This window comes from Musca vetustissima, unplaced genomic scaffold (genome assembly GCF_032173495.1).
Source record: "Musca vetustissima isolate MV318-11 ecotype Yass unplaced genomic scaffold, APGP_CSIRO_Mvet_v1 utg48632, whole genome shotgun sequence".
Classification (NCBI taxonomy): Eukaryota; Metazoa; Arthropoda; class Insecta; order Diptera; family Muscidae; genus Musca; species Musca vetustissima.
Window position 1 is genome coordinate 55,259 of NW_026887775.1, and position 13,574 is coordinate 68,832.

The 13,574-nt window shown below is 33.8% G+C and overlaps 1 protein-coding gene across 1 annotated transcript; it reads left to right on the forward strand.

Moving 5' to 3' along the window:
* Positions 1 to 653: 653 nt before the first annotated feature.
* On the forward strand, positions 654 to 6,973 carry LOC133335469 (uncharacterized). Its single transcript, XM_061543742.1, has 4 exons — positions 654 to 1,002; positions 6,108 to 6,257; positions 6,318 to 6,620; positions 6,689 to 6,973. Exons 1-4 carry the CDS (start codon positions 703 to 705, stop codon positions 6,893 to 6,895), a joined length of 960 nt encoding a protein of 319 aa, XP_061399726.1. The 5' UTR covers positions 654 to 702; the 3' UTR covers positions 6,896 to 6,973.
* The last annotated feature ends 6,601 nt before the right edge of the window (positions 6,974 to 13,574 follow it).

Consider the following 13,574-nt stretch of genomic DNA (forward strand, 5'->3'; position numbering starts at 1 on the left):
GTTTGTCGACTGACATACATACAAACATTGTTTTGTTTTGTTTTTTTGGCATGAACTGTGCCAAAATTGGTTGATGACTGCTGGGTTTTGTTTGTGTGTCGTTTCGCTTCGTTTTGGTTTGGTTTTGAGGTTTTCATTTCTTTGTAAGGTGCAATTGCGAAAATTAAAGTTCATTAATGGAGAAACCGCAAATTTAAACGAAAACAATTTTTATGTTATTTTGATTGGTGTGTTTTTGTTTTCTTTGTCTTTCTTTCTAGAATTATTATTTTTCATTCTAACGGTGTACCGGCATTTTTAATAAGGTCAAATAGCAGCGAAACCCCCAAACACGAAATCAGTTATTAACGAAGATAGGGGAAATACAAACTATTGTCTAATAACCGGCGAAGTAGGAACTCAAAACAACATCGCGGCAATATTGGATGCCCCCAAACTTTAAGCTGATTAAAACAGAGGAAACAAATACCAATCAAACACGCTGGATTCATAACCACCAACATAGCGGAAACAAAAACATCTCTGCAAACCAAATCGAAATTATAATAGCAAATCATTAAGTGATTATCTTTGTCGTCATTGTTTTTTAATTTCGGGATTTGTTATTTGACCGAAAAAAGAAGAAGAAGTAGACGAAGAAGGCACAAAACCACATTTGTTGACGAACGTGTGAAATGCTAACGAGCCATCGTCATCATCATCATGACAGCCTTTAAGTTAACAGAAGTGAAAGCTGACATCTTCCAAATTCCACAGACGTATTCGTTGGCCTTTAGCAGCACCGCCGATTTTTATGCCGAAAAGGGTAAATTAGCATGGAAGGTGGGAGTGATTTTTGGCCAATATGATAATCTTAGTCGCCAATATATTACCAGTGGAAATGTTGCCGTCATGGAGGATCATGCCCGTTTCATATATTTGCTGGTGACCAAAGACAGCATGTATCACAAGAGCAGTTATGCCAATGTGGAAGCATCGTTGATATGTTTAAGACATCATATGGTAAGTCCAATTGGATGTACGTATAAAATAATAGTATTAATTTCACATTTTAAAATGTGAGAAGTATGCTACCTGTAATAGGCGATAGATTACACTATGCAAAATGGGGTGGAAATTTCCCTATTAGGATCTAAGCCGAGTAAATTATTAAGTTATGGCGTTTTGGAATTTATGCTCTAAATTTTTTGTGAAGAAAATGGTTTTTATCGCTTAATAGGTTAAGGCAATAAGTCCATATTTTAAAATTTTACAGGAGCGACAAAAAACAGCCAGCGGCATGTGATGAATTTGACTTTGCATATTTACTCATCACTTGAAAACAACAAGAAGTGAATTATAGCTTTTTGAACTTGTCTGTATCAAAGTCTCAATATCTAGAAAGAGTGGGCTTATTCCTTTTCACGTTTAACCAGAAATATATTTGTTAGCAGGTTAGTTTTAGGCGACTTGTCTCGGTCAAATTGAATGAATTGTAAAACCATTATTTTATCTCGAGTCCTTGTACGTTTTTTCGTCCCTATTTCAGTGAACCGTTCTTCTATGTTTTTAATGTACTCGCAATAAGTTTTTCAAGACTGTTTTCTGGTCTGTAGTTGGTGTGTACGCAAACATTTGGCAGCTATTGGTTTTTGAAGGTCTTTTGGTAGTTGTAATAAATTATTTTTTTGACCATCTGTTTGGACATATTATGAATACGACGGCTTTTGTATAGGGAACTTCCTCGAAGATGTGTCAACGAAACTGAGATTGTGGTGTTATACTTAACTATAGATATATTCCATATTCTTAACTCTTAGAGATATTCCAATGGCATAATTTGAGTTTGGCATGAGTTTTTCTTTTTGCCCACAATGTGTTTTTTTACCCAAACCCGAATTTATCGCTTGTCATTTCTATTTGGTTGTTTGTGACCATATATTACAATTTTTTATTACATATTTATTAAAATTACCTCTTAAGACTCAAGAATACTGAAATTTTGCGAAAAAAAATGAAACTATAATACCTAAAATAGCAATATTATTTTAATTAGTTAGAGTTGCATATGTTTTGATCCAGCTAGAATAGATTTATCCATTTTATCGATAAAATTTACAGCAAAATACCAAAAATTTCTAGGAAAAATTACAATTACAGTTTCAATTGTACCTAAAGCGTTGTAAAAATAGCAAGTTGACTTATTTTTTAATATCAAATAAAAAGATTACAACGTATTTTCACATATTCAATTTACGTTGCATATGTTTTGACCACCACTAGGCTTCATCACAAAAACGAAATTGATAATTTTTGATAGTGGAATTTGAATGCCAATTGAAATACAAAATACCAAATTACAGCCAATTCGGTTGAAAAACGTGAACAAAATTCTCAAAATACCCAAACATGGACCGTTCGCCCGTACGTGTATTTTTGTGAACAAATTACGGGTCGAATTTATGTTTCGATCGATTCCAATTTAGATATATGTAGCTCCCATATATAGGTTCGTGCTATTTAAATGCACCAAAGAGTAAAATTTAGCCGATATTGCACTGCGTAATGAACTTATGATTTAGATATAACTCCCATATATAGTTTCGTCCGATTTTATTTAAATGAAGCACCATACAGTCAATGTTTTCCGATTTAGACAAAATTTAACATACCATATTGAAGATACTACATGCTGACATCTGTGAAGTTTTGTTGAAATAGGTTCAGATTTAGATATAGAATCCATATATATTTCCGTCCGATTTTATATTTGTTCTATAGTTAAGTTTTATTTCGGTTCAGATTTAAATATAGCTCACATATATACTTTAGTCCCATTTTATGTAAATGGTGCACCATAGATCCTGTTTAATTTGCACAATATGTTGTTGTTGAAATCGGTACAGATGTAGATATAGCTCCCTAATATATATTTTCGATTTTATGCAAATGGAGGAGCCTATGTCTGTTCGCTTAGCAGAAGACGTTTCAGGTTTAGATATAGCATTCATATCCGATTTCATTAAAATTATGTACCAAATAAGTAAAGTTTGTCTGCTTAGGATAAATTAGTGCACAACATACCAAATGGAAACTAGAATAACGTGTATTGGATTTTATGTCGAGATAAATTTATATATAGATCTTATACATATTTTGCTCGATGATTGACATTCAATGTTTCATAAATTTCAGATTGGTATGTGTATGGGTGGTTTTAATTTAGTTCAAATATCTATGTTCTTCATACAGTTAATTTCGTCAGATACCATTTCAAATGGTCCTCCAAAGATGCTGTGTCTAATCTACCTAAAGGATATGTGTATGTAAAATGAGAACCCAAAATACTAAATTAATGCCAATTTGATTAAAAAACGTGTTCAAATATACCAATGAAAACACAAAATAAAAAATTACAGTCAATTCGATTGAGAAATGTCCCCTGAAACTTGAGTCAATATTAATAACTTTTGGTAGTGGGTTTGACACCCAATGAGAACCCAAAATGCTTATTTACTGACAATTTGATCGAAAACGTGTGAAAAATACCGAATATTGGGGAACCGTTTTATGGGGGTTACCCTGAAACCTAGGTCAATATTAATCATTTTTAGTACGGATATGTGCTATACAATGAGAACCCAAAATACCTACTTACATCCAATTTGGTTGAAAATGTGTTCGAAATCCCCAAAATATCGAATACTTCTTGGCACCGTTATATGGGGACTAATCGTGATCCGACATATCCCATACAATACAAAACATCCTGGAAGTATTAGCAATGTCTGTTCAGAGCTCTATCTTAAATATTGCGGTCTCTATCGTGATTTCAACAGACAAGCAGATGGAAACGCATAAATCGAGAAAGAATTTTATTTTGATCAAGAATATATATACTTTTTGTGTCTTCGGTGAATATTTCGAGATGTTGTAAACGAAATGACAAATTTAATATACACTCCACATTATTGTGAATCATAAATCCAATTGGTAAAGATCGGCTATATCTTCAAGAGTTGTTCAGATTTCCACTTGACATTTTATAGGGACATTCTTGAATTAATGTGGGTTCGAATTAAATACCAAAAAAAATCAATTTTTGAAACCCAGAATGGGGTCCCCTTATGCAAACTGATTCGCTTTGATCTATGTTCAATGTAGTACAAACTTTCGTGCTAATCGCTATACAAACTTTCGTGCTAATCGGAGAAACGTTAGGTTTTGGGTACACAATTTACGAAAAGTCGAACGAAAATATATTTTGGAATCATAACTTTGTCTGAATCAATTTCAATAGAGTTCGTCTTTGTGTCAAAGAAGTATTATAAATTTCATCGCGATTGGACAATAATTACGACCTGTAATTTTTTTTTTATCAAAATACATTGAAAACTTACGGACGGACGAGCATTCATAAATCGATTCCTCAAAAGAAACAATGATGGGTCTATTTCGTTTCCTTTCGGTGTGTAGGGTTTAAAAAGGCAACAGGAAACATTAAGAAGTAATACGGGATTTAAGTTCCTTCGGCTTGAGGACAAGTTGAATTTGAAAACAAGTAAAAACGGCGTTTGGCAATATACATAAAATCGATTGGGACATTTATATGGGGCCTTTGCCGTTCCGAAGTTCCGGATAATTGGGGCCTACCCTAAACAGTGGCCCAATGTTGACAGCTATTTAATGGGAAATTTTCTACCCAATTATAATAGAATATATTATACTACACCCATATTGGGTGAGAGACGTGGAGAAATATCGAAATTTGGGAGCTACCATTATATGTAGACTACTTTTAAATAAGGAATATTGTCTTAAACATGAATGTTAGATCCAATTCGGTTGGAGAAGGAGTCCGAAATAATCAATATTTGAGTTCCGTGATATTGAGGCAATACCAAAACTATGGTCCATATATACCATTTTTAAACATTTGTCTCATCATATTTTAGATCTATTGAAATTTAATTTCTCTGCGTAGTGGAGTATCATATGGTCGGTTCGCCCGACTATTGTATTTGCATAAACATTTTTATTCAATATTTATACCCTACACAACTATGTTGTCAGGGTATTATAGCTTTGTGCAGCCCCAAATGTTTGTAACGCCGCGAAATATTGGTCCTAGACCCACCTTTAAGTATACCGATCGTCATATCTCGACTAGCTGAGTCGATCTAGACATGTGTGTCCGTCCGTCCGTCCGTCCGTCCGTCCGTCTGTCCATTATAATTTGTAAACACGATACAGGCCACAGTTATGGACCAATCTTCACGAAATTTTGCATGTAGGATGGGTTCTGGCCAATGAAGACCCCTATTGTTTTTGGAAAAGATCGGTTAATATTTAGGGGATGAAATGGACCAAATACTAAATTTTTGTCGGTTTTTCTTGTCGCTCCAGAGGCCGCAATTATGGCCCAAACACCGGGAATTTTTGCATGGAGAAGGGGATCGGGTCAGAGAATAAGCATGCATGTTTTTATAAAGATCGGTCAATATTTAGCGGGTCAAATGGACCCTGACTTTTGTGTGAAAAATGACAAAATTTGTATTCTATGGCATATATATTTACTCCTGGAGGATGTAGACCCCAGGAGTTGATAACATATCCAAGAGGAGTGGTTGACCTTTAAATTGATACCAAATATAGTGATGTATCTACTCAGATGTGGGAGTTACACTCAAATATTTACATGTGCTTACGTATTCAGATATTATTTAGTAATCCATTACAACATTAAAGGGAGAAATATCGCGCTGATGGCTTTGAAATTTTTCACGAAGTTCCAGTTATGGTCAAGAACAACGCCTACAATTTTCGGTGATGATCAGATTAAAATTTTGGGATGAAATGGACCGAAAACATAATTTTTTGTGTGTTTTCGAGTAGAGTATAATCCGAAAATCACAACACACCCACCGTGAAGGTAATCTGGACAAGTAATTAGAAGGACTGTACAAGAGGGGGCTGTACAAGAGGGGGCAAATATCAGGAAATATTACTCAGACTCGGAATAAACATCCTCACAAAGTTAGAGTTCGTGGTAGTTGTGTAGGGTATCGTATGGTCGGCCCCGTCCGACTATACTGCTCCGCTCACTGGTTTTTCCTTATTATTTTCAGCAAAGTCATGGAGTTCACAAAGTTGCAATGCCCCGTATATGTTGTGGCAGTGATGGCTTGGAATGGCCGAAAATAAAAAAGATGATCTTGGCAATTTTCGGTCGTGAATACAATACCGAAATTATGATTTGCAATTATCGTCCCGAAAAGGTAGGTTTTCTCAGAATCTGCATATATAATTATACTAATATTCACCATCGAAATTTATAGTTAACCGTTCCGAGATGTCGTTTCACAGAACAGCGTGGAAGCAATGTTTCAGCGCCGGACAATTGTGCAGTGGTACACACGATTAGTGCAGATTTTGCCATGTGTCCGGGTATTGGTGTCCAATTCAATTGCAAAAATACCCGTGTTACAGAGCAACTGCGACAGGATAAGCATACCGGCAATGTGGCCGTGTTGAAAGATCAAAATCGTTATGTTTACAACTTGGTGACCAAAGAGCGGAATCACGAACGTGGAACATATGTGGCATTGTTTTATGCTCTAATTGCTGCGCGAGATCATATGGTGAACAAATTACACAATCTAAAATAATAATATTCAAATTTATAATAATTTGTTTTTTCATTCAATAGCGTAAAAATGGTGTCACCAAATTGGCCATACCACGCTTGGGTTGTGGCATTGATCGCCTGGATTGGTTGCGCGTTAAAGATATTCTGGAAATTGTCTTTGTCGAAGATGCTGTCGAAATCAGAACATATGCCCACGAACCAATGGTGTCGATGGCCAGTCGAGAATCCCTGCACATGCATTGTACGTCATGTAAGAAGGCTTTCTGACAGGGTCGCAAACCATCAAAACCGCTGCCGCATAGAAAACCACCCATTTGGAAATAATAATGTGTTGTTAAAGCTTTAAAATCAACAAAAATTTACTAAAACTAATTTAGAAATCTCACTTGTTTTATGACAAACATAGTTGTCATCGTCAGAATGAATTATACTGGCCGCGAGGAGAGTTGAAAATGGCCACACAGTTCTGCTAACGATTTGAACCAAAATTCAAATGTTCAAAGATTATTTTTTATGGCAACATCAGAAACCGTGACAAATTGTGACAGGGGATGGATGACAACAACCACAATGATGTCACATTTTATACGTTTCTTTTTTTCGCACCTGTAACCACTTTCCATTGTATTATTGTAATTAACTTAACTGAAAATAAATAAAATAAAAACTTCGTATATATTTATGTTTGTTTTGTTGGAATAATAAATATATATGTATATGGATATGTAAACAAATTAAAAACGTATGACATTTTTTGCTGTGTTTTGATTTCATTCAACTGTGATGCAGTAGCAGAACGAAGGCAACCATTTTATGACCACATTTAATAGCTTTACGGTGGCAAAGATGATATCTACGAAGCAGTGTATGGATTACATTTGTATACTCAGTGATAAAGAACATTGTATATTTGTTCATATGCTTGTAACAAGCTCTAGGAAAGGAGATAGACCCGTAGTATCTTTTCCTGGAGGTGACTTCCGAAGATAGAATGATTAAAACAGATGGATGAATCATCTTAGAATTCCATACATTGTAGGGTATGAACTGTCAATAATTTGCACTATGGCTGAAATCGCGATTTTTGCGGCATAAAATATTAGGTTGAGGAAAAAGAAATTCATTATTTGTTTCGTCAAAAATGTCGATAAAATCGGAGAAAGTATAGAAGTTGAATGGCATGTTAGCAGTCGTAACATCGCCCAAGAGGTAAAAATCGACCATTAAACAGTTTTAAACCATTTACACAGTGGATTGAAAAAGAAGCTCGATGTTTGAGTGGCATACCAATTAACCGAAAAAAAGGATGGATCGAATTTCCAACTGCGAAGTCTTGATCAAATGGAATGATATAGACCCGTTTCCTTAACTGACTGGAGATGTGAAATGGATCACATACGATAACTCTGTGCGAAAACGATCGTGGTCAAAGAGCGGTGAAGCACCTAAAACGGTGGCTAAACCAGGACTAACGGTCAGAAGTTTCTGCTATGCATTTGGTGGGACTGAAAGAGGATTAATTATTATGAATTGGTTCCAAATGACCAAACGCCAAATTCTGATCTCTAGTGTCAACAACTGGACCGTTTGAAGATAGCAATTGACCAGAAACGGCCAAAATTGGCCAACTGGAGTGGTGTCGTGTTCCACCACGGCAACTCTAGGCCACACACATCTATAGTGACTCGCCAGAAACTTCGGGAGCTTGGTTGAGAATTTTTGATGCATCCGCCATACAGTCGGACTTGCCAACAAGCGATTATCATTTTTTCTTGCAAAATTTTTTAATGATAAAAAATTGGTATCTAGGGAGGATTATGAAAATCGACTACTAGAGTTTTATTTTCAAATAGAGAGCAGGACTTCTACGAGAGAGGCATTATGAAGTTACCTTTAAAATGACAACAAAACTGTACATATCTCCCGATAAGCAAGACTCACCAAATTTGTGTAGAATTATAATAATAGACCACGTCCCCTGCATGTGGATTTGTTTTCAATCGAATTGGCTATAATTTTGAATTTTGGGTTCTATTTGCATAGAAGATCTCCGTACCGAAAATAATCAATATTGGACTAGTTTTTCTGGAAGCGCCCATATAATGGAATACCCCATTATTCGGAATTGTTGGGCTTTTGTGCAGGTTTTTTAACCGAATTGGCTGATTTTATGTATTTTAGAATGTAATTGGGAATCATATCTTCTTACCAAAAACTATAAATATGGGCCAATTTTTTTAAGGAGTAGTCCTCATATTTCGATATTAAGAGGGGTTTGGGCACGTTTTTCTAGCAAGTTGTCTGTAATTTTATAATTTGAATTTCCATTTATTTGAATGACTGATGCCACAAGAAAGGGCGCATCGAAACTATCTGACGTAGTTTCGAAAAAGTTTGTTTAACTAAACTGTGACCGGTTGAACTATTGACCCGTAGCACAAAACTAAGATCGATTTTTCAACATCAATCAATCAATTTCACAAAAAAAAACCAACATATATACGAAATAGAAACATTTACCAAAGTATTTTTTTATATAGTAAAAATTCTGAACTCGAGTATTGAAATTCATGTTTACCAACATATTTTTCGAAGAATATTTTATTAAAAAAACGTATTTTAATATTACGAAAAATTGCTGCTATGGTGGAGAGTATAAAAGGAAAGACAAATTTATGTAGATGGATTTTATCTAAATAAATACTTGACACATGCCATTTAATAGCGTGTTTAAACCATGGTAAGAAATCCAAACTATAGACATGTATTAAAATGAAATAAAACATTGACTTATCAACAGTTATTTATTTTCGTATACATACCCATATCACAGGTTTCATAATTTCTGTGAAAATACTTTTATAATTTTGGTAGGAATTGCTGCCCATAAGTTCAAAATGCATAAAAACATTTGTTGTATTAAGGGGAGCCCCATTCTCGTTGTCCAACAATTTAATTTGGTTTTGTGATTTTTTCGAATCAAGAATGTCCCTATAAAATTTCAAGTGAAAATGTTAAGAACTCTTGAAGTTACAGTCGATCTATTGTGCCAGCATCATGTGACGGCAAGAGTGATTCTCAAACTGTAAATGCATTTTTCTCGAAGCAGTGTTTTTACGAATGGCGGGCACGATAACTCAAAAACTAATAATCCAATCGGTTCAAAATTTTTACACGTTTCTCTGGGAGTTTATAGCTATCATATGAACTAGGATAAAGCCAATCATTGAAAAACTTCCTTCCTTATAAACCTTAACATGCATTGGTAATCATTTACCAGCACAATCATGAAAATTTAAAATCGAAATTTAAAATTATCGTAATATTTATTATAAATTAAAATATCCCAATCAAGGTGTATTTAATAAGGTGTAAGTGACAATCATATGGTTTCAAACTTTTTTCTTTATTGCTTGTAAATTAAATTGTCAAAAACCTTTTCAATATAACCAAGGCCTATATAAGGTCGGCCAGCAGGCACAGGTGAGTATAAAGTTTCTTGTCAAATCATATTTTGAAACCTATACATATTGTCTTTGCGAAGCACATCTAGAAGATTTCAAAAGTTTAAAGAAGATTTTCAAGTAAATTATCCTACAAATTATAGATTGTGTTGTGTTTTGGCTGTGTTTTTTATTTAAAGGAGAAACAATTAGTTTTCGCCTCGGCAAAAAAAATTGACGTTAAACTTAAGTTTTCTCTACGAATTCGCTTACTGGCCGACCTTATATAGGCCTTGAATATAACATTTCGATTTCAAAAATTGTCTTTAAATTTAGGTTTTTTTAAAAATAAAAATTCCAGAAAGCTACATTCATAGAGGGGGACGGATAGGAAACCTAGGCTCAGTTATAACCCCGTTCGCCGATTGGTCCACATATTTTATGCTATGTGTTGAAATCTGTCTAGAAATCCTAGCTACTCATAAAATCTAGGAGATTATGTTAGCCTATATTGGAATCGGCCCCTTGGTGCTTGTCACAATTCTCGGCGGAGGTTAAATACGCCTTTTATACGGTCATCACAAATTCCATGATTTAGTCTTTGGCCGGGGATTTATGTCCTTCAATTTTCTTTAAAAGGGCAAGATTTGAAGCCAACCCATAGAAAAAATAGATTGTAATCCACAATATAAACAACATGACAATTAGCCATGGGCTAATTGTGGGAAACTTAAAATTAGTCGCGACCAGGTCTTAAACTTTATTTTTCACTGACCTAAAACCACCAATAACCCAAGAATACACAAATTCATTATTTATTCCTCAAAGAATAATTTTTGACAAAAATAAATTAATAATTGTTTTTGTTTATTTGTTGTCAAAAACTTATTGTCAACATGACAATTTAATTTCTATAACAACAATGTTGTTTTTGTAAAATATTTGTTGTTGTATCTGATGCATACACCATATTAAATACACCTGGATCCCAATTGTGCATAGCTGTCAAATTTTTGGTAGGGAACTATTTAGAATTCTAATGTATTTTGTAGTATACTTTAAGGAGAAGTAATTATTTTTTGATCCAAAAGTAGGTTTTATGTGAAATTATCTTGATTTAGTATTTAATTTTGTATGGTAAATCGAGGTATATTAACCTGTATATGGATATATGGCAAATTTAATATACAGTCCACCTTATGGTGGAGGATATGAAAAGTTGAGACTATACAAATAGTGGAGTTAATCGATTATACTTTAATAAATTAAACCAGTACCTTTAAAATCTTTAAAATAAGAATTTTACATTTTATAAGCGGTTGTATTTATATAATTTATATGTTAATATACATAAATTAATAGATTCTAACATTGTTGAAAATTTAAAATTTGAAGTTTATGAGCGAGTCTTGTTTCTATTTTCGGCTTCTAAAGTTTCGGTGGATATACGTTTATTAATTCGTGGAAAATAAATTTAAATGCACATATAAGCTTGACTTTCGGATTTAGTTTAATGTTTTCCATTATAGTAGTTTTGGCGGTTTATTTGGGATACCATGTGTATTTTGTTTTTGCAAAATAGACAGGCTGAATCCCAGTTTGTTGTTTTTATAAAAAAGAACTATTTATTAGTGGGGAATGTATGACATTATTTGCCGAGGGGTAAGGCAGGGAAGACTATAGTTTCGGATCACGCCACTGATCCTCATCAGTTCCCTTAGTTTTTTTTTTTTTTTTTGATATTCTCTCCGGGCGCTATTGCTTCTATACAAAAATCTTTCATACCCAAATGTCTCTTGTAACAAAGCGAAGTACTTAGCTGACCAACGACATAAACTGCATGAGAATTTCGCTGGTGCCTCACTTCGAGGTTAACAAGGCATTTACAAACAATACCATACCTTTCCCACTGTGCGACAAATGCACACAACGACTTTGTTGGTGTTGCTAGCATACAGCATCAAACCAAACAGTTTAACCTTGCCTGCGTCTACAACTTCAGTAGTGTTGGCGGTTTATTTGGGATACCATGTGTATTTTGTTTTTGCAAAATAGTCAGTCTGAATCCCAGTTATACGGAAACATGGACCAATATTGATCATTATGGTAAAGAGATTTGGATCATCCAAAACAGTAATCCAAGTTTGGTTGGAACACTGGACCGTTGTGGGTACCGTTATATGGGAGATATCTTAAAGAGTGGACCAATATTGATAATTTAATACGATTCATTCTACCAAATAAAACAATCAAATGCCAAATTATAGCCGATTAGATTTAAAAACTTGCCCCACAGCATCGACAAATTTGGAATACTGTTAAATGGGGGATATTTGGAACCTTGGTGGAATATAAAATTACGGCCATGATCATTTTAATTAGGGAGATTTTCTGCTCAATAAGTATACATAATATTAAAATAGAAGCAATCCTCTTTAATATTGGGGGTACCCTAAAATGTGATCCAAAATTTAAAATTTTTAATACCAAATGGGTTATGAAAATTAGAAATTATGTGCAAATATCAAAGTTCTGTCTTAAATCTTGGATTGTATAAAAAGCTAACATAATATTTGGGTACCGTTATGTGGAAGTTTTCTAAATATATTGGGAAACATTAAATTAAATCCGAAAGTCAAACTTATATGTGCATTTGAATTTTTTTATACGAATTCAATTATTAATAAACTTATATCCACCGAAACTTTAGAAGCCAAAAATAGAAAGAAGACACGCTCATAAACTTCAAATTCTAAATTTTAAAAAAATATGTACACTCCACCTTATGGTGGATTTCTTACTATTCTTATTATAAATGCTGCCAAGAAATGAAATATTTAGTTTTTTTTTTTAATTTTTGGTCCGCCATTTTTATTTATTTTACTCGATTTTCAAACTCTGATTTTATATTTGTAATTAGTGGCCGTACTCTACAAAACGCGTTTAAAAATAATTTAATTAATTCAACTTGTAGAAAAATTGACCGCCGTTTTCGATCCACCTTATTTATTTTGTACGTTTTTCTTGCAGAATCGTAATCAGCGTCCTTGAACCGCTTATATGTGATATTTAGTTATTTCATAAACCCACTGATCTAATTATGGCCAAAAAATAGGATCTTTGGCTCATAGTGGAACGTCACTATATTTATGATTTCCTGAATGCATTCTATAAAACGCATGTACTAAACAACTTTCGGAATTGTTCAAATATACCCGATTTCACAGGACGCTTTCAACCACTATTCGAGAGATTTTACAAAGACTAAAACAAGATGGTCAGAAAGAAACAACAACAAGGATATTATTTTTATTATGAAACTAGCAGACCCGGCAAACGTTGCTTTGCCTTATCAGAATTGCATCAATATAGGGTTGGTAAAAATTAATTCAATTTCGAATTCATCGAAAATATATTTCAGTAAATATTTACCGAAAAATGTACGTCAAATTTCTATAAAATAAGAAAATATTCATAATATTTTCCTCATGGCGGTAAACCTT

Coding starts and splice junctions, on each gene's coding strand:
- LOC133335469 (XM_061543742.1), top strand. CDS start 703: ATGACAGCCTTTAAGTTAACAGAAGTGAAAGCTGACATCTTCCAAATT. Junction 1,003..6,107: donor TATGTTTAAGACATCATATG/GTAAGTCCAATT, acceptor TATTATTTTCAG/CAAAGTCATGGAGTTCACAA. Junction 6,621..6,688: donor TTGCTGCGCGAGATCATATG/GTGAACAAATTA, acceptor TTCATTCAATAG/CGTAAAAATGGTGTCACCAA.